The 20210-nt window shown below is 39.3% G+C and overlaps 2 protein-coding genes, 1 long non-coding RNA gene and 1 pseudogene across 3 annotated transcripts; 1 reads left to right on the forward strand and 3 right to left on the reverse strand.

The window, feature by feature from the left end:
- Positions 1 to 426: 426 nt before the first annotated feature.
- Positions 427 to 6796, forward strand: LOC140857936 (uncharacterized; annotated as a pseudogene).
- Positions 6619 to 9825, reverse strand: LOC105044935 (S-adenosylmethionine synthase). Its single transcript, XM_010923038.3, has 2 exons — positions 9668 to 9825; positions 6619 to 8095 (listed from the first exon to the last, which is right to left on the reverse strand). Exons 1-2 carry the CDS (start codon positions 9773 to 9775, stop codon positions 6905 to 6907), a joined length of 1299 nt encoding a protein of 432 aa, XP_010921340.2. The 5' UTR covers positions 9776 to 9825; the 3' UTR covers positions 6619 to 6904.
- A 4126-nt stretch (positions 9826 to 13951) lies between these two features.
- Positions 13952 to 14952, reverse strand: LOC140857764 (putative beta-D-xylosidase). The gene is made up of 2 exons (XM_073256959.1): positions 14768 to 14952; positions 13952 to 14647 (listed from the first exon to the last, which is right to left on the reverse strand). Exons 1-2 carry the CDS (start codon positions 14946 to 14948, stop codon positions 14022 to 14024), a joined length of 807 nt encoding a protein of 268 aa, XP_073113060.1. The 5' UTR covers positions 14949 to 14952; the 3' UTR covers positions 13952 to 14021.
- Positions 14953 to 14961: 9 nt separating this feature from the next.
- Positions 14962 to 16424, reverse strand: LOC140857765 (uncharacterized). Its single transcript, XR_012141221.1, has 4 exons — positions 16063 to 16424; positions 15775 to 15944; positions 15564 to 15657; positions 14962 to 15472 (listed from the first exon to the last, which is right to left on the reverse strand). It is a non-coding gene; the product is annotated as an uncharacterized lncRNA (long non-coding RNA).
- Between the last annotated feature and the right edge of the window lie 3786 nt (positions 16425 to 20210).

A 20210-nucleotide genomic window follows, 5' to 3' on the forward strand; every position in this document is an offset into this window, starting at 1 on the left:
TTTCGTCATTGCTGAGTTTTTTTTTATAGAGAAACGCCCAAAACTGAAAGCACTGCCATCAACTTTTCCATCCGTTGGGAAGCTAACAATGTATATAGATGATGATGAGATGCTACTTTCTTCCCTCTGGAATGGTTCATTTCCAAATCTGAAGCATATGGCTATTGGAAAATGTGAAGCAGGTGACTTCAGAAGTTCTTGCCAAACGTATGAACTCTCCTGGAGGCTAGTCATCACAGAAGTGCAGACATCAGGGATACTGATTCTACTACATCGACCATATCTAAATCGCCATGATTACACAAGCCCCTGGAATCTGAAATTATCCACCTGGCGAAGTTGAACAATTCGATAGCTAGCATGATTCCTCTGGACCATATTACTTTCCCAAGCCATTTCACTGTATTTTTCTCTGGGAGCCAATGAATGGGGAAACGTGCTGATGTTTCCGCTGGTGTCTCGGTTTCTTCATCGGTAGACAGCTTGGTGAGTTCATGATATTAGTTCCCTTAAAATGAGTTACATCAGCATGATCCTTATAGCTCATTATCAGACATGCAATGTGGTTTCTCCAAGCCCTTGCAATTATGATTTTTATGACGTGTTATGTTTGGAATTGAAGTTTTACGTTTATGGTACAAAACTTTAATATCCTTAGTTTTATTATATTACCTATCAGAGCTATGTTATTCTTTTACGTGGCTTTCTTCCAGTTGAGTCCATCCATGTTGCACTAAGGTCCAGCAGAGGCTTCCATCCCAAATTAGCACGCTTCCCCTGGCAGGGATCAAACATGAATCCCGAAACTACTTAACGTGTACACATGCAGGCTACCGGGATTGCAATTTTGTTTTCTTTCAAAATGCCATCGTACCTTCATAGCGGGCAAACTTGGTAACTCGTATGCCATCAAACCTCGTAATTCTTCATGTGATGCTTATTAAACTATTATAGAGCTAAGGGTACGTTTGGTTATACTTTGATTTTTGATTTTAAAAAAATATTTTTTATTTTTTTTATTATTGAGTAAAAAATAAAAAAAAAAAGTAAAAAATATGTTTGGTAACTAAAATGTTATAAAGCAAAAAGCAACGTTTGGAGATGGCGGATGAAGAGTTCGACGAGGAAGAAGGGTTTGAAAAGAGAGAAAAAAAGAATGAAAAGGTAAAGAGCTCGACGAGGGAGAAGGGTTCAGGCTCTTTACTCATTGATTTGACGTTTTAGATATAAGAAAGTAAAAAAAAAAAAAAAATAGAAAAGTAAATTTTAGAAAGTAAAAAATTTTTGCTTTGCATATATAAAGTAATTATTTTGATTATTTTGATTTTAATTTTTAATTTTTTATAATGTTATCAAATATTATTTTTTGATTTTTTTATTTTTTAAAAATTAAAAAATTAAAAAATATTTTTTAATAACTAACCAAACGCACCCTAAAGTTTTAGGTTTAGCCCTAAAATTTTACGTTTAGTTGGTGAGCAATTGGGTATTTATCAATTTATTTGCAAGTTAAAAAACAAAATAGATTAAATATCAACTACATTTGACAAATAGTTGCTGATCTTTGTCTTTCTCAGGAAAGTGAGGCCAACAGCGGTCCATCCCTAGCACCAACAGTTCAATTGTCTTCCGTGTTTCAGTTTATGGAAGCAGTCGAGGTAATCTAATTCCACAAGTTATACTTAATGTCTCTTATAAGAGAAGTTTGAGAAGAGCGAAGCAGGATAGATCTGAGAGCCTGACAGATGCCACAATAACAAGAATTTCAAGCCAAGAAGATCCATCCAAAAGGTTTAGACGCCTAACTTTGGAATTATGGGACCAAATGCCTCCTCAATTCCTCTTTCTTCCACCTTGCCTCTTCCCTCGGCTGACATGCATACCTAATATATGAATTCAATGAACTGCTGCATGAGTGGTAAAACAGCAGGAAAACTAATATAGAAAAAAAAAAAAATACAATAAGCAAGTTTATCTTGGGGGTAGCCCTTTGTTTTATGGGTGTTACCGGTTATGCATTGTTTTAAGGCAATGGCATGTGACATAAATTAAATTTAAGAAAAATTATTTATAGGTCGGTAGATGGATCTTAAATTATTTTTAAGTCTCAAAATTTTTTAAGTTGAATAAAAAATTTTTGAAATGCTAAGAAATTATTTCTAAGTCCCTACCGTCTGCACAGATTGGTTACACAGGTCTATATTCAGATTACACAGATTTATTTCCAGATCATCCAGGTTACTTAGTTTCAATATCTGGTTATGCACGTTCATATTCAGGTTATATATAGGTATGTACTTTGGTTACACAGAAATAACTCTTTAGCATTTTGGGGACTTTTTATTCAACTTAAAAAATTTAGAAACTTAAAAGTAATTTCGAATTCATCGAGGGACCTATAGATAATTTTTTCTTTTAACTTTACATACTATCTTCCTTCGATAAAAGGTGGTTAAAATTCAATATCCAGATTTTTAGTTTGAACGAAGAGGATACAACAATAGAGGAGAAAGCCCAATCTTAGATCCCCACAGACCAACTTTGCTAAGAATCTGAAGATTTTAATTAACGGAAAAGGGCTAGGACTCAATGCTGCAGAGGCAGTGTCGGCACGATCCATCCACCTGACCAACACATGTGGAGTTTTATTCTCTAACTTCTGAGCGCCCTGTTGGGTTGGGTCTCTCCTATGTGGAGAATGGCCCAAAGCCTATATGGGTCAAAACCCATATTGATGACTCATTTTTATTTTGCTCCAAAAGAAATCCTAGTGTTTAAAAAAGGTAATTTTGGAGAGCACCCACATAGAAAAAGAGGTTTTGAAGATCAGAAACATTAGACGGCAAAAAGAAAGATCGTTCCTTTTTCAGATTTATTTGTGCAGCCTTCGCAAAAGTGGTCATCGAAAATTTGTTCACTGTTGGATCAAACTGAAATTTGGTCTACACATTCTCGACACCTGGTTCTTCAATCTGGACGGTGGAGATCAAAATTGGAGTCCTTTTTCTTTGGTTTCTGCTTGCCGTTTTCTTCAGAATTCTTCTATTTTTTGATAATATCTTTTCAACTTCACTTGTTGCATCATTAGATGTTTGTGGCTGTCAAGAATATTAATTCTTGATGATTTATTGTATTGAGAAGTTGATGTATGCCTCTGGTTGTTGATAACTATAGAGGAATCTTGTGTATTCCCATTATTTGATTATAGTGGAAGTTGTGGGTGTCGGACCGTGGTTTTTACTTCTTATATTGAGGAGGTTTTCCACGTAAATCTTGGTGTTTCTGTGTTTGATTTGTTCGCTGCATCTTTCACATATTTTACTTGGTTTCTCTACTTGTTAAATTTCCATCACGTCCAAGCCCAGCTGAGCTAAGCCTTAATAAGCTGGTCATTCCAGCCAGGCTTAAAATTAATTTCAAGCCTAAAACTCAAGCTAGAAAAGGTCCACACTTGATCAGGGCTAGATGTGAGCTGTTCAGTTGCTCTTAGATCTATTACGAGCACTAATAAATTGTTGGATGTGTAGATCAAGTGGCTTTAGGGCTTTCATGAGTAAATAATTAATTGCTAGAGGCACATTGTAAAGAAAAAAGTGAGCTTTTGATTCATATTTGACACAATAGTTTTCCTCAAATTTGTTTGTGAATAATTAGTACATAAACCATAAAATATCTGACTAGATGACTTGGTTTCTCTATTCTTTAGTAATCCAAACTACTTAGAGAACACATCGACCAATGAAAAGTTAGTGGATCGTTCCAAAGCTTTTCAACAACTAACAAGAAAATATTGTCACGTTGGCAGGACTCGGTAGCCCACGCTCTTTTTATAAAGACAGAAGCTTGTTCAGCTACCGTATGTGGACCTCGAACGGGCATGTGAGACGCTTTTAGGTGCTTCGCTTTGCCTTTGCCTGAAAACGCTGGTAACAGACCACAAATCGCAGCAGGATCTCGCACGACATGGCTCCGGTTTTCTTTTTCTTTCCAAGTTTTTCCCTCTCCAATCAGGGAGAATGAAGCAACCATCATTGTCACTGACTCCTCTTCTCTTACGTCCAGGACTCCAGACGCCGAAAAATATGAAAAATCTAAAAAGATATAAAAGATGAGATTAACGTACAATCTCTGTCATCACTGCAGGAAGACAGGAAAGTTCTTTTTATTTTCTTCCCCCCAGGAAAAACAGGCATGATGTCCTTACAACCTTCAAGATATTGAAGCTGGAAGCTCTCTTGATCTACCAGAAAGGGTTACCAACTAGTTACATGTAATAAGAAATAAAAGTGATGCTAAAGGGTTAAGTATAAAAACATTAGAATCACGCGAAAAGCACCTGCAACCATAACATGAGGCATGAAGGAGACGCATAGCAGCCCTGGGCATGGACCAAAAATTTATGGCACCATGATATGCTTGACAGCAAATTAAACAGCAACAGTCCACAAAAATGTACCCTCAAATCAGATTCCCCGCAGACCGCATGATTATTTGGGGTGGAACTGGCCGGGCCCTATCTCCACCCGAGCCCAGCCCAAACATTAGTTTCGGGCTTCAGGCCGTGTTTAGGCTCGATGAATATGTAAATATTCTGGTCCGAGCCCGACCTGAGCCCAGGCCTGAGTGCGCCCCAAAATCATTGGAGCTGGCCCGATCCCACGTATGGCAATTTTTGCCAAGCCAAATCCTTCGCAGCACCGTGCCACGTCCATGCCGGCACCCCCTGCGACATGTCTGCGGATAAGTCCCTGACAATTCTCCCCCACTCAAGCTGTCGACGTCTAAGCCACTACTTGATCATTAGTCACCACAGCCAAATTTCCACTACAGTAACTGTAGATATGGTTCTTCAAGTCAGAGATCCACGGTCTTGATATCCTTGATCCTTTCTCCACAATCCATCATCCACACCACACTGACTCCTCCTCAGAACCAAACTGCTACAAAATCCAACACCAACCTCTGCTTTTATCCTCCACTGAGCACATTGTCCTGCAACATGCTCCCCCACTCTGAGTCATTGACACCCATAACAAACTCAGACATTCAGTTCCTCTGAACTTAGACTTCAAATTTACATCACTTTAGATACCCCGTATCTGTAATCAAAATATGCAACTTGATACCATACGTATCAGAAGCTAACATCAAGCATAATGTCGACCATCGACTTAGCCAACCCGGTTCCGATACTACTTGTCACGGGGTGAGGGTTTTGTTACCCAAACACCCCCTCTCCCTCTCCTCTTCCACTTCGTCCTCCGCTGTCGTCTGGTGCCGACGGCAGTGGAGCATTGCCGGTGCCTCCAGAGGCCGCTGCTTTGCGGCATGTTCGCTGGCTGGAGAAAAGACTCAGGCGGGTGGTTGTGGTGGCGGCAGTGGGAGTTTAGCCTCCGATCTGGAAAAAGCCGGAGGGACCAGCAGAGAAGATAAATCGAGAAGGAGGCAAATCTCATGAAGCCACCAATTGAAATGGTAGGAGTTTTTGAATCGGATCAAGAAAAATATAAGAACGATGACGACGATGAAGAGAAATTGAAAAACGAGGAGGAGGATGAGACTAGGGTTTTTGTTTTGTCGGCGACTACGATGCCGCCGAAGAACGCGCTGCTGCTGATGAGATGCCGATCGACTCCGCACAACTGGGCATCGTCCTTGGCTACCAACCAGTTCCCGATCTCTATCTCTTCGCTTCCGCCATCAGAATTGAAGTCTTCTCTAGCAGAGAAGAAGATGGAAGTGGGAGATGATGAGGAGGAGGGGAGGAACTTGAGCAATGGGAGCTTGAGAGATGGAGGGGAGGGGGGAGAGGAGGGATCGCAGCCCCTGGTCCTGACGCGGTGTAAGTCGGAGCCAGTGAGGAGGGCCGTGGGTCTGGAAACGTCATCTGAAGGAAACGAAGAACGGAGTTACAGAATGGACGATTAAGAAGAAGTAACTTGTAATCGGACTACAGTTGGTCTCGGGCTCGGGCCTACGGTACGCCCAAGCCTGATCCGAAAATGCAATGGACTAGATTTTTGAGTCCAAATCCGATCTGATTTTATTCGGACTTGACCCGCAGTCGGACCGACCCGAAACCCATCGGGCCAGTCAGAGCCCATTTTCAGCCCTAATGATTATGGCCGAAATGCAAGGAATCTCTCGTCAACATGACAATCTGGGGCACAACTCTTTCTTACCACTTACCATTCGATGAGTATGTCCCCATCCGTACCACCATTCGATGAGTATGTCATCACCCGTGCCACCGTAGTTACTAACGTAACAGATAACAACTCCCAACTTTCTCTGTGCCAAGACCGTCAACAGTGATTACCTCGAATCATTTCACTTTGGTATTTACTTGAGACTCGAACCTCAGCTGCTGGAGGGGAGTTCAAGCCCATTACCACTGGGCTGCCACTACAGTGGCAAATAACTTTTCTTTTTAACCACCCCCGGTAAAATCTTCTCTTGGTAAGACGAGAAAAACATATTTGCAGGCTTGTTCCTTATAGAACTTGAAACAAAGTTAATCATTTGGTTCAATAGATCCGGCACCGGATTACAACAGTTTATTTTGTGCATTAAGAAAACCTCAATGCTGAGCTGATGGTGGCAAATAGAGAGGGATGATTGTATGAGGCAAGAGGATATATCGTTTCACTATTAACTTGATACTCGGCTATTACATACGTCCCCAAACAGCTCTGGCATACCCCTCCACAAACTCTTCTTTCAGCAAGCTTGGGACCAAACAACAAAGTTATTACAAACCATAATAAATGGGTGAGACAAATTAAACGAAAAGGGGTAATTAGAAAGAAGCATCATTTTGAAGATTAAGACCAGAAGAGCGATGACAGTAGCAAGCTAAAATGCAATGGTTGCGATCATGCGGATGTCCATAAACTCGTTTTGTTTAGGCAGCGGGTTTCTCCCCCTTGAGGGGCTTCACCACCTCCCAGGTGAAGTCGGTGTCATCCCTGCCGAAATGCCCGTAAGCTGCTGTCTTCAGGAACCTGCCGTTTCCACCCCTCTTCAGGTCAAGGTTGATGATGATCATTCCAGGCCTGAAATCAAAATTCTCCTTCACAATCTTCAGGATCTCCTTGTCGGGAATCTTGCCTGTGCCATAGGTATCCACAAACACTGACAGAGGCTCTGGCACACCAATGGCATAAGATACCTGCACAATGCAACGGCGAGCAAGCCCATTGGCAACGATGCTCTTGGCTGCCTGCCTCGCGATGTAGGCACCACTCCGGTCGACCTTTGTGGGATCCTTGCCAGAAAAGGCACCACCACCATGGGCTCCCCAGCCACCATAGGTATCAATGATGATCTTGCGCCCGGTGAGCCCTGCATCACCATGAGGTCCACCGATGACAAAACGACCAGATGGATTGAGGTGGAAGATGGTCTTCTCATCAAGGTATTGCTCAGGGATGACGGGCTTGATGACATGCTCCTTGAGGTCAGCAGCAATCTCATCATTGGTAACAGTCTCATCATGCTGGGTCGAGATGAGGACGGTGTGGACTCGGATAGGGACCATGGCGCCATGGTCATTGCGGTACTCAACGGTCACCTGGGTCTTGCCATCAGGCCTCAGCCACGGGCAGGTGCCATTCTTGCGGACCTCAGTGAGGCGGGCGCCAAGCTTGGTGGCGAGGACATGGCTGAGGGGCATCAACTCTGGGGTCTCATCGGTTGCATAACCAAACATGTGACCCTGATCACCAGCACCAATCTCCTCAGGGCGCTTGGTGAAATGGCCATGAACACCCTGGGCAATGTCAGGAGACTGCTGCTCAATGTTGACAAGCACCTTGCAGTGATCGGCATCAAGGCCAACATCATCGGAAGTGAACCCAATACCGCGGCAGGTGTCGCGGACGATCTTCTCATAGTCGACATTTGCCTTGGTGGTGATCTCTCCAAAGACCATGACCATGTTCGTCTTGGTACAGGTCTCACAAGCAACCTTGCTGTCGGGATCCTGTTCTAGGCAGGCATCAAGCACAGCATCTGAGATCTGGTCGCAGAGCTTGTCAGGGTGTCCCTCGTTCACAGATTCAGAGGTGAAAAGGAAGGTGTCGGTGTTGGCCATCTGCAACAGAACAGCAAATTAAAAGATCATATTAGAATCCGGGGACATAATTAATCACTCGAATGCTAACGGCCCCATCTAGCATACTTCTGTTATCATTGATAAAATAGACCACAAAATTACATTTTGGACAAGAAACATATGAATACTACTGCATCTACTTTTAACTCATTGTAATTTTAATCACATCCTTCGGTAGCCGGTATTGGTGAACCTTGGACATTTATCTAACACACTCCAACCCAATTTAGACTAAAATTGTGCTTCACATGCAGGAATGAGTGCATATGACGGAAGTCTAGAATGATTCTAAGCAAGTAGTCCATTCACCAAGAGATGGAGGAATAAAGCAGAGTATAAACCCGATATGACCTTTTAACAAAGCTGCTTCCACTAGAAGATTAGTGGGGCAGAAAGCAAATAATTAAGAGAAGCACAAGGAATTCCAGAAGAATCTATAAAATCAGGAATCAGAATCACATAATATGGGAAGTCATAATGTATATTTTTTAAAGTAGATAGCAAATCTAGGTCGGAAGAGTCTCTAACCTTTCAGAGGGCAAGCAAGAAATAGGTGCAAATTTAAAAGCAACAGGTTACAGTGGAAGATTGGGCAGATCTAGCAGCTAAAAGGTAACAAAAAGCAAACAGAAGTGATAAGCATAAATGTGAAGAGTAATTAACAATAAAACGGATACAAAGATTCTTTAGAATGAATCGAATAAAGGCATGTGCATCTACGCAGTGGGCAGATCCGATTGGAACAAATCAAGCATAAGACTTGCTCCACCTCAAGTTTGCTGAAATAATGGACAAGCATCAAAAGCATATTACAACTTGCAAGCAGCTCTCACATCTAAAAATTTCAACAATAAACATTCTATCGAACACCATAAATTGCAAAGACGGATCTGATAACTTATAATTACGTGAAAGTGGGACAGAACCACGTCAAGCAAAATTAGGAATTATGCCCACAATCCTTCAGACTGATCAAACACCAAAATCCACAAATTCACCCAAATCCAAACGACCTAACCATGTTAGACAGCACAATCATGATATCAGACGTCGAAAATACACAATCTTTCCACGAAATCTAGACAAATCTAAACAACAATGATCAAAAATTAGAACCAACGGAACCAAAACCACAAGAGAGGAGCTATCAAATCATTTCGCGTGAATCAAGAAAAGCTCTGGTGACCTAATATAACAAGAAACAATCCAAATCCAGCCATTTCCGGACAACGATAAACTGGAAGCAACTAAACAGAATTTCAAGGAAAAATGCACAAGAAAGCGCCAAGAAACCAGAGAAGCACTAAAAACAGCTAAATGCACCAGATCCAGCCATTTCAAGTGGGAAAAAAAAATCAAAAAAATTAGTCCCCCCCACCCCAAAAAAAAAAAAAAAAAAAAAAAAGCCATCGAGTCGTCCCTGATCCAGTAGAAAAGAGAACAAAACTCAATAAAGTTCCCGAAAAACAGCACTCATTCTCCAAGACCTAAAGAAAAAGAGAAACAACGAGACCTCAAGACCTAAAGAAAAGAGAAACAACGAGATCGCACCTTTGTTGTAAGATACGAGAAGAAGATAGGCACCAAAGCAACCCCAAGCTTCTCAACCGCTTTGTCCTGGGACTCCGGGTGGACACGGGAGTCGAAGAGGAGGAGCATCCTATTTATAGGCGACTGGCACCCAAACGACGCGCTTTGGACTGCCGTTCCCGAGTGAGATCCAGATCTGACCGCCCACGGTTCCGTGGGCTGCGCGATCTCGTCCGTAGGATCCAGCAGCAGGCCCCCATTCGGGAGTCGGTGGCCGACAGCGACCCCCGGCTGCGTGGGACCCGCGGTTGGATCCGGGAACACTAACACACCAACCACGCCGGGCCCCACCAAGCCAGAACAGGCTCCAACGCGGCTTGGCTGTATTGGCTCCGACTCGCCAGCTGGCTGGTTGTCAATTGGGCCCCACCTGGCATGCTCCCTGTAGGTGGATGTCACCATGCCGCAACCTTCCCATCATCTTCCTATTTATTCTCAAAAATTAAAAAAAAAAAAAGACACAAATGAAATTGCACTGCTGGTTGTTTAATTTTGGAGACATAAAGGGTTGGTAGGGGTTGGGTGTGGCAGAAGAATGTGACACCGACTAATTCTATAAAAATAAGATTGGCCAAGCCGTAATGATTGCAAAGACCTATGTGCCTCCCATTTGGAAGGTTTTTATGATTTAATATTTTTATAAGTAGATTCAGTACATGTGAACTAATCTGTTGGATCTTCTGCTGTGTAAGCTTGCACGTTTTTCTTTTTTTCTGAGAGCAAGGTATGAATCTCACGCATTTGGCCCACCAAGTCCACACCTTCTCCTCTTGAATGGGCCAACCGAATGAGCCGAAATAAACGCGTTCAATTGTTCATCATCTACTATATTATTAGGAATTAGGAATACTCATTTATATTTTACGGTAGGTCAGCAAGAAAATATAAGCAGCCAATGAATTGACTAGACTATGTTAGGTAAGACGCCAAATTTGAGCTCGGTCTACACGTGCTACCCTACTTAACGTGAATGTAGATGAGGCAATCTGGTCTTTTTTTTTTTTTTTTCTTCTGATCCATTTCTTTGAGGATAAAAAAAAAATTATCGAAGAATCTATATTTTTTAAATAAATATTTTTTAAATAATATTTAGATAAAAATAATTTATTTATATTTTCTTATATATTAAAAAATAGCTTGAAAATTTGTTATTCATGTTCTTTTGTATTACTAGTTTTCTAAATAAATTACTAAAATCAATCTATATTTTGCATAATATCTTTTATTATATAAATATTATTATATATAATATAATAATTTAATATATTATATTATATTATTATATATAAAATATATTATATTATTATAATAATATAGTATATAATATTATATTATAATAATTTATTATAATATTATAATACATTATATAAATATTATTATATAATAATATAATATATTATATTATATAAGATTATTATTATTATATATAAGGTTAAGGATATATTAGAAATGAATTAAAGAGATTATTTACTCGATTGATAGAAAAATGATTTAGCCACCCCTTAGGGGGCGTTTGGTATGGAGTAATCCACCCAACATCAAGGGTGATGTAGGTGGAGATGATGAGATCACTGTGTATGGTTATATAATGGTGATCCTATGTGGAAGTGATTTTAAATCACCTCCACTCCTTAAATCACCGTCCAACGCAGTGATAGAAAATCCACTCTTGAGGATGGATTTTCAATATCACTCAAGCATGGTGATCTTATATTAAAATACGAGAGATTTTTTGAAAGAGAAAATCTATTTATTTTTATCATGATATTTTTTCATGCGTGCATGCGATGTTATTTACGCACGCTAGGTGGGTAGCTGTGGCATCATCTCTATGAAAAAAAAGAAGGAATTTTTTTTTTCTCGCTATAGTGATTAAAAAAAAAATTATTCAATATTTTTTTTTAAATTTTCTCTGCTCCAATCTTCAATTCCAACTCCCAAAGCTTCATTGCAAAGCAGTGATTTTATTTTCTCAATCCAATAATAGTAATATGATGTTTTTCTCTCCTTCAGTCTCTCCTCTATCATTTTTTTCCTTTCCATCTGAGATATGTCATAGGTATTTTTGATATTATATGATCAGTGATTTTGAATTCTCATAGCATACCAAATAAATTTTTTACATATATCTGGAGAACTTTAATCACTGCGCTATGGTCAACTAAACATAGTGATCTTAGATCACTAGGGATTAGATCACCTTAAGATTTGAATTACCGATGATCTTAAATTACCATAGTGATCCCAATTGGATCTCCAAATGCCTCCTAAGTGAATAAGATTTTTTTCTATTTCATAAATAAATACTATCCATAGAAAAATAATTTATTTATTTTAAAAAATATGAAAATATAAATAAATTGATCAATGAGAAAGTAAATCAACTTTTTCATTATACCTATCCACAAAAACAAGCTCTTAAGGTCATTATTCACTAATAAAAGAAGTCAACTCAATGATTGTGTGTTTGTGTTGATATATCAGGCTGGGTTAGGTATTATTTCATTGCATTATTTAGTGGACTTCCACCTATCCTAATTCTTTATTAAAAAAAAAAGAGAGAAAATCTGCTTCTAAAACCTTTCATATATTGTTAGCTGGATCATAGCCATTCTTCGATTGTTCCTTTGTTTTAAACCGATCACATATCAAACATGCCTAGTACGAAGAAAAATACAACATGCCTAGGGCAAAGAAAAATACTACTTTTTGAGTGATTACATCGAAACAATAAAACTAGGACTCACCTCAACGGTCACATTTATCAGCTTACCCTAGATTTTTGGATTTGAGTGAAGAGCATCCAATAGAAATTGAAAGACCTTTTTTATTCTAAGCTATCAATATTTGCATTTGAATAAAAAAAGAATAAAGAATTGGTGGGATAGTGACTAAATACAGGATTAAGCATTGGAGGTGGTACAAAGGCACTAGACAGCGTGCAGTCTAGCCCCTTCTCTCTCTCTATATCTCTGAGGTAAAACCTGGCCAAGTTAGAACCATAAAAACCATGTGAAATGTTCTGGACTTCTGCCTATTTCTTCATTCAGCAGTTGAATTCTCTTTATCAGCATCCTAATGATGATCACTGAACAAGAAGATTTTATTGTGGCATTTTGTTACTCTGAAAAGCTTGCACGAATAGGCTAGCTGCCCATGCGAGACTATGGCAGAGACAGCATGTTCATTCTCCATTTTCAGTGTGTGTGCTTAATGAGTTGAGTTTTAGTACCTTATTTCTTCTTTTTCTTTTTCTTTTTTTCTTTTTTCCTGAATCATTGGCTGGTTAACTTTCATTGTATGAACTGCTTTGGCGTTGGTGTTATGGTTTACCAGAAAACGGCATTCTTCTTTCATCTGATTAGTACAACACAATTTTGTTTTCTCGTTCATTGTGTTGGTCTGCTTTGTGGGATGGTACATGCTACCGTGGCATGACCATGAATGTGTTTTTTTATCGTCTTGTAGTGGACATCCTAGCCATTTTTGGTGGTTGCTTGGTATACCAACTCCGTCAAAGAATGAAATTGTTGGTCATTGGTGGTGTTTGAATTGTTGTCTTTTTGAAGGCCTTTGCTGACAGTCAGTAGAGTTTGTTCCAGCATAAAGGATAAGAACAATATCTAGGGTAACAAAGTTCAACTCTATTTCAACTTTAGACCTTATGCACAGAATTTGGAAGTAACCATGGAGTATCTGTAAAGACTTATTCTTTAATATTCTTACATTTATTTTCCCAAACAAAGCTCGGTGACCTCATCGATAGGAAAGCTTTAGGGTTCAGGTTGAATTCAAAAAACAGGAAGTGCAGTTGGCTTACAGAAGTTGGCTTTTGATATTGCGAGACAAACTCTCCCGATACGTATGCATAGTGAGACGGAACTCAGAAGTCTCGTGCCATGAAGTCACCTCGCAAGGACTACTCGTTTTCGTTTTAAACTCCCTCTGCCTTACTCCATTCATTTCTCAAAAAAATATATATATATATTGCTAGACAAACGGGATTTAAAATAACAAAAAGTGGCATGATCTGGACTTTAACCGAGTTAGTTGGACCCCTCTAGAAGAGATCTAGAGTTCGTGTCCCCACCATATTTATCAACAGAACAAAAAATTATGATTGATGGATAGCAGAGAGGAGGCCTAAAAATGAGTAAGCCAAGATGGATGAAATAAAAGTAATATATCTATCTTTTCATATTAATTTTCAACAAATACAACTATAACATCTCCTTGGATCTCCAATTAAATGAAAAGAAAAAAAAAACAAAAATATCATGCATAAATATTTAGACAAGACAAAATTAACCTAATTTTACTTCCTAAATTTAGCCAATTTAACCAGGAAGGGAAATGCAACTGCATTAGGCCCGCTGCCAACAATCATGGTATGTTGGCCTGCAGGTAAAACCATGTATGCAGAATCTGTCACCATGCTTACGCTCTTGCATGAACTAAGTTTAAATGTCACCGTCTCACTCTTTCCTGCCTGCACAAAAGTCCTCTGGAAGCCAATAAGCTGCATGATATGTGCACCAACTATTCCTTCTGGCAGCCGTGAGTAGAGCATCACAACATCACTGCCATCAATACTTCCCATATTGATCACTTCGATCTCCACAGTTATATCTTCATTGCAATCCAAATTTTCTACCAAAGCAGCAGAACACGGCGGAACATTCGCAGACTGTTTGTAATGAATTGATAGGCAATATTGATTGAAAGCCAACTTCTTCTCCACAGAATTTTGAGTTGAAACCACTTTGTAGGAGAAATTTGTATAGCCTAAACCGTAGCCAAATGGATACAAAGTGGAGCCATTGAAGAACTTGTAGGTTCTTCCTGGGTAGCCCAATTCATCTACTGGTCGTAACCGCATCGATGTCATAGGAAGTTGCCACACATAGTTTGATTTGTACCATGTAACTGGTAGCCTTCCTCCTGAAATATGACATTGATATTGCTAGGTTAAAGGATCAACAAATAGATATAATGGAAAGCCAAAATGAATCAATAAAGTAGATATAATGGAAAGCCAAAATGAAGTGTATAAGAACCTACCAGGATTGTACTTCCCAAACACTACATCAGCAATCGCTTGACCTCCTTCTTCACCAGGATAACCAGCCCATATAACGGCATCGACATCTTTCTCAATAGGTTCTAGATTAACACCGCCTGCTGAGAGGACAACTAGAATGACAGGTCCCTTGGCGGCGCTCGAGACTTGCCTTATGAGCATGATTGGTGAGTTCGAGGTCAGTACGATCAAGGTTCTGGTTCTCGACTGCACCACTCAAACCTGCAACAATGATCGTGGCATCTGCGTCCCTCGCAGCATTCACTGCTGGAAAGATGAATGTCTCATTCTTGCAGAGCACATTGGCACAGCCCTTCTGGTAGTCGACAGTGGCATACTTGGAAAGTCCAAGAATTGGAGAGACAAAGTGACATGGTTTACCTTCATATGAGGTAAAAGAATTTGTTCTCTAACCATTATTATATTTAGATACTTTTAAATTTCAGAATGAAAATCTTATTCTAAGTTACCTGCATCTGCTGCTAGTTCCATATGCTCCTTGGAGCACACATCATGGGCCCCAAGTGAATAATCATACATTGGCTGACCATCAAACCATCCCACCCTCATAAGCACCATATAATTATTAATCAATGCCTTGTCCACATCACTCTCCCTAATTACACCTTTTGCCATCGCAGAACCAAGAAAATTAGGATAAGTACTCCCGCAGTTCAAATCCACCCCTGCATATATATTTTTTAATATCTAATTTCCACAATAATATCTTAATTTCCACAATAATATGAAAATCAGTTCTTCCAGTGAAGCTTTTACCTGCTCGAAGAGCTTGAGCAACTGCATCCTCAGGCATACCATCAAGGAATTTTTGAACATGACTTCGAGAGAGTCACAGTCGGTAACAATATATCTGTACAAGAGAAAAAAGAAAACACAAGGCATAATTTTTAAATTAAGTTACACTAAAATTTATGAAAACAAGATCTAATTTAGCATTTTGGAGGGTGTGAAAAGGTGAGGCATGTACCCATGGAAATTCCATTCTTTTCTCAAATTCTGAGACAAGAGTCTGGCATCAGCACAAACTGGAATGCCATTTATTTTGCTATGTGTGCACATGACACTACTGGCCTGGTCTTCTTTTATGCACGTCTCAAAGGGACGAAGGAACGTTTCCATCATGTCTCGCTATGTTACCTTAAAATCCCAAAACGTTCCATAAACTTATAGCTCAACATGATGCTAAACCTTAATTTATCTCAATCCAAGAAAACAAAAACAATGTATACCGAATTGAGTTACATTACAAACTCACATTGGCATTAAAGAAATAGCGATCCGTCACAAGATTACCAAATGTAGCCCAGTTGTCAAGATCATAGGTGGCATAATGCTTGCAACATGCTGAAACCTTAAGTGGCCAGCTACTTGGATCTGTAGTGGCTTCGTGACCCTCAGCATCCTGTAGTCCCCTAACATGATTCACAGCATAGCGGCCATCCTGTGTCTCCATGGTTCTTCCCCATCTTGGATCCCCGACCACATTGATGGTAGGGGTCCAGAATGTAAAGCCCCCTATCCCCAAATTGTGCATTGCCTTGCTTCATTTGAGATAGCCTAAAAGCAATAAAAGCCTATTAGAAAATAAATGACACCTATATATCTGAACCCCAAGAATAAAAAAAATATGTAGATATGGAAGACAAGTTTAATGATGTGTGTGATTATAAAGCATATCACAATTAAGAATACTTCAAGTAAAAGGTCATAATAACAACAGATGTATTAACTTGCTTTAAGCCTATGCAAATGTAATGGGTGATAGATAGAAACGATACCTGGCCAATTTTTTTCCATAAAGATTCGTTGAAAGTAGCTGCTGAGGTGATCGGTGTTGGGAAACTAGTTGCAGCAGGGACACCCTTATTTTTATCAAAGTGGGAGCCACCGCCGATACTAGAGACACCATGAAGGCCCTCTGACCACCAATTATAAGGAGGGATCCCAAGTCGAGCCAGTCCAAGAGTATCACTTCCCAACTGTTTAACCTTCTCCGAGAAAGTCATACTATCGACAAGGGCCTTAGCCCTAGTGGGATAGGGTAGGGACTTGTCACAAAATCCAAATGCAGAAGCATTGAGACCGAGATTGGCATACCGTTGGTCATTACAAACATAAGTGTAGACCGTAGAAGTTGGAGGGGGTGCTGGAAATGGAGAAGGAGATGACTTTGGGGTTGGGTTTGGAGCAGGAGATGGCGTTGGAGATGGAGAATGAGATGGGGGGGATGACGGGGAGATGGACCTGGAGTTGGGGATCGTGAATGAGATGGGGAGGGATGATGAGGAGATGGTCTGGAGTTGGGGACGGCGAATAAGATGGGGTGATGATGAGGAGATGGGCTGGGAGAATGAGATGGAGGGTGACGATGGGATGGAGAAGGAGATGGGGAATGGTGGTGGGATATTGGTGCTGGAGATGGTGAATGAGATGAGGGGTGATGATAGAATGGAGAAGGGGATGGAGAATAAGATGGGCGTGATGATGATGATGGGGTGGAGATGGGGATGGAGAATGAGATGGGGAGTGGTGATGCGATGGTGGAGCTGGGAATGGTGAATGGGATGGAGATGGGCTAGGTGATGGGGATGGAGAATTAGATGGCGAGTGATGTCGGGATGGTGCTGGAGATGGAGAATGAGATGAGGGGCGATGATGGGATGGTGCTGGAGATGGAGGATGTGATCGGGGTTGATGATGCGATGGTGACGAAGAATGGGGTGGTGGATGACCATGGGATGGTGATGGAGATGGAGAGTGAGAGGGTGGATGATCATGGGATGGTGTTACGCTCGATCCGAAATTGTGAATCGATGATCATGACAACTGCCGCATACTCATAGAAAACTCTTTCCATAAGCATGCAAGACATCTTATCACGATATCAATGCTTCACAGCGAAACAATTAGTCAATAATTTAAATCAAAAATATAATAATTCAAATTTCAATTTTAATATTTCAATACAGTCAACAAAGTTCCATAGGCCTTACATCAAATTCAATAAGACTTTCAACCTAAAATAAAAGTATGAAGATTCTGCTTCTAATCACTTTTTCATTCACATCTTGTATCATATTAATTCCTCAACATCTGTAAAAACAGTAAAATAGGAGATAATGAGCTAGACAGTCCAGTAAGCAATGATCACTTTCAATAGATTTCATCAGGCATTTAAGTAAATAATCATTTATAGAAAATAAGCATATAGAGTTCATCGATTCGAAATCAGTTTCGATTATGCAACATAGTTCATATCAAATTCATTTCTTTTTCGAAAATTCGAATTTCTTTCGAGATTTCAATTTCTTTCATTCTTAAGTTCTTTTCATCAATCATGAGCTATGACTATATTTTTTCTGTGGCAGGGTCATAACACTGTGTATCTTCTTGCGGTGAGCTGCGAATCATCTAGCAGCAAAGTCCTTCGGAACCGCTGGTCTCTCTAGCGGTTTGTCGCTGGTCTCTCTAACGACATATCACTGGTCTCACTGGTGACATAAATCCTCAGGACAAATCAATTGCCAACGTATATGCCCCCATTGGCGGGATCCTTTACATAGTCAGGTTGTCAATTCATATTGTTCTTATATCAGAATTCTTCATAAATCATATTTCATATTCTAATTTCAATAAGAAAACATATAATCATGTAGTATCGAAATCAATCAATATAATGCATCATGAAATTAATATGTTTAATCATGCTTCATCATAATATTTCAAATAAGATATTTTCATAACAAAATATCATTTATCCAATTCATGCATCATTTCACAAATCATATCAGAAAAATATATTATAATTTATCGATAAATCTAAAAAAAGTGAAACATTACTTATCTCGAACGCATTCCAATAAATCTACGTAATTCTATAAATTTTCTTTCAAAATTCTTCAGTTCATAAACCATATCACAATATCCGATTATCAGATGTCAACGATACCTATACGAGATCAAATTCAATAATCAGAAAGAATATGAATACAATATTTCAACGATTTAGATTGGGTCCGATCATTTAATTTCATCTAATCAAAATCTAATTAGGACATAAACGATCCAAAATTTGACTATCAGATCAAATCGGATTCGAAGTGATAGAACCGAGATTTCTTCATTGGTTTCATAAAATCAAATAGAGAGAGAAAATCAGAGGAGAAAGAATTCATGAGGTATAATTCGAATTGATCAGGTGACACAATCCAACATTACGATTGGTCCAATATCTCGATTGATGAAATCAACATGATCTAATTAAGTTATGACTAGATCAGGATCATGGATGATCAAATCTAATGATTCATGGTCTAATCAAGGTGCTGGCATACTACCTAACAACCACGGATCAGGATGCTTTCACTAGAATTATTCAAACTCATCAAAATAAAATTTTTTTTCTCGATAAATTTTAAAAAAAATAAATTTTTAAAGAGATACAATTCTAGAGAGAAAAATTTATGAAGACGAATCTGTACTAATCAGACAATACGATTCACAAATTCGATTGATCAGATCAAGATAAATTAATCAAATCATGTTGAAATTATCACATGAATAATTCAATAGAATCATAGGTGATAAAATCTAAAGATATTTGATCTGATCAAGGTGGGTGCCAGTATGCTGCCTGATAATCATGGATCAGGATTCTTCGTCAGATCAAAAATATTAAAAAAAAATTCTCATTGATAAATCGATCAAGAGAGAGAAACAGTTTTAAAGAGAGAAAGTTTTAGAGAAAAATTTATCTTGAACTCTTCAGACGATATGATTCAATAAATCCGATCGATCAGATCAAATCATGCTGAAATTATCATATGGATAATTCAATAAAATTATTAAAAATAAAATCTAAAAATATCTGATCTGATCAAAGTGGGTGCCGGTGTACCGTCCGACAATCACAAATCAAAAATCCATCACTATGATCATTTAAATTCATCATCATCCTTCTCAAAATTCTAAAAAATCTTGAGAGAAAAATAATCTAGAGAGAGAAAGTAGAGAGAGATTAGAGAGAAAGAGAAAATAGAGAGAAGAAAAGAGGGGAGAGAGAAAGCAGAGAGAGAAAATCTCTCTCTTTCTTCTTCTTTTTTCTTTTCTCTTTTTTTTTCTTTTTCTTTTCTTCTTCCCACGGCTTGCATTGGGCCGAAACAGGGGACCTCACAATCCCCTCGATTAGTCGGCCGACCGGCGATCGATCAGCACAAGACTGGCTGACGACAAGAAGGGTGACGACGGGTGGCTCGGAGGGACCCAAACTGGTGGCCGACGGCGACCATCGATGCTCAAAAAAATAAAAAAAGTCGAATCCTCTATTTTGACAAAAATTCAACGACTTCGATCGCCGGCGAGCATGCACACCGGCACGGGAAGGGGGAGAAGAGAGGAAGGGGA

This window comes from Elaeis guineensis, chromosome 5, assembly GCF_000442705.2.
Source record: "Elaeis guineensis isolate ETL-2024a chromosome 5, EG11, whole genome shotgun sequence".
Taxonomy (NCBI): domain Eukaryota; kingdom Viridiplantae; phylum Streptophyta; class Magnoliopsida; order Arecales; family Arecaceae; genus Elaeis; species Elaeis guineensis.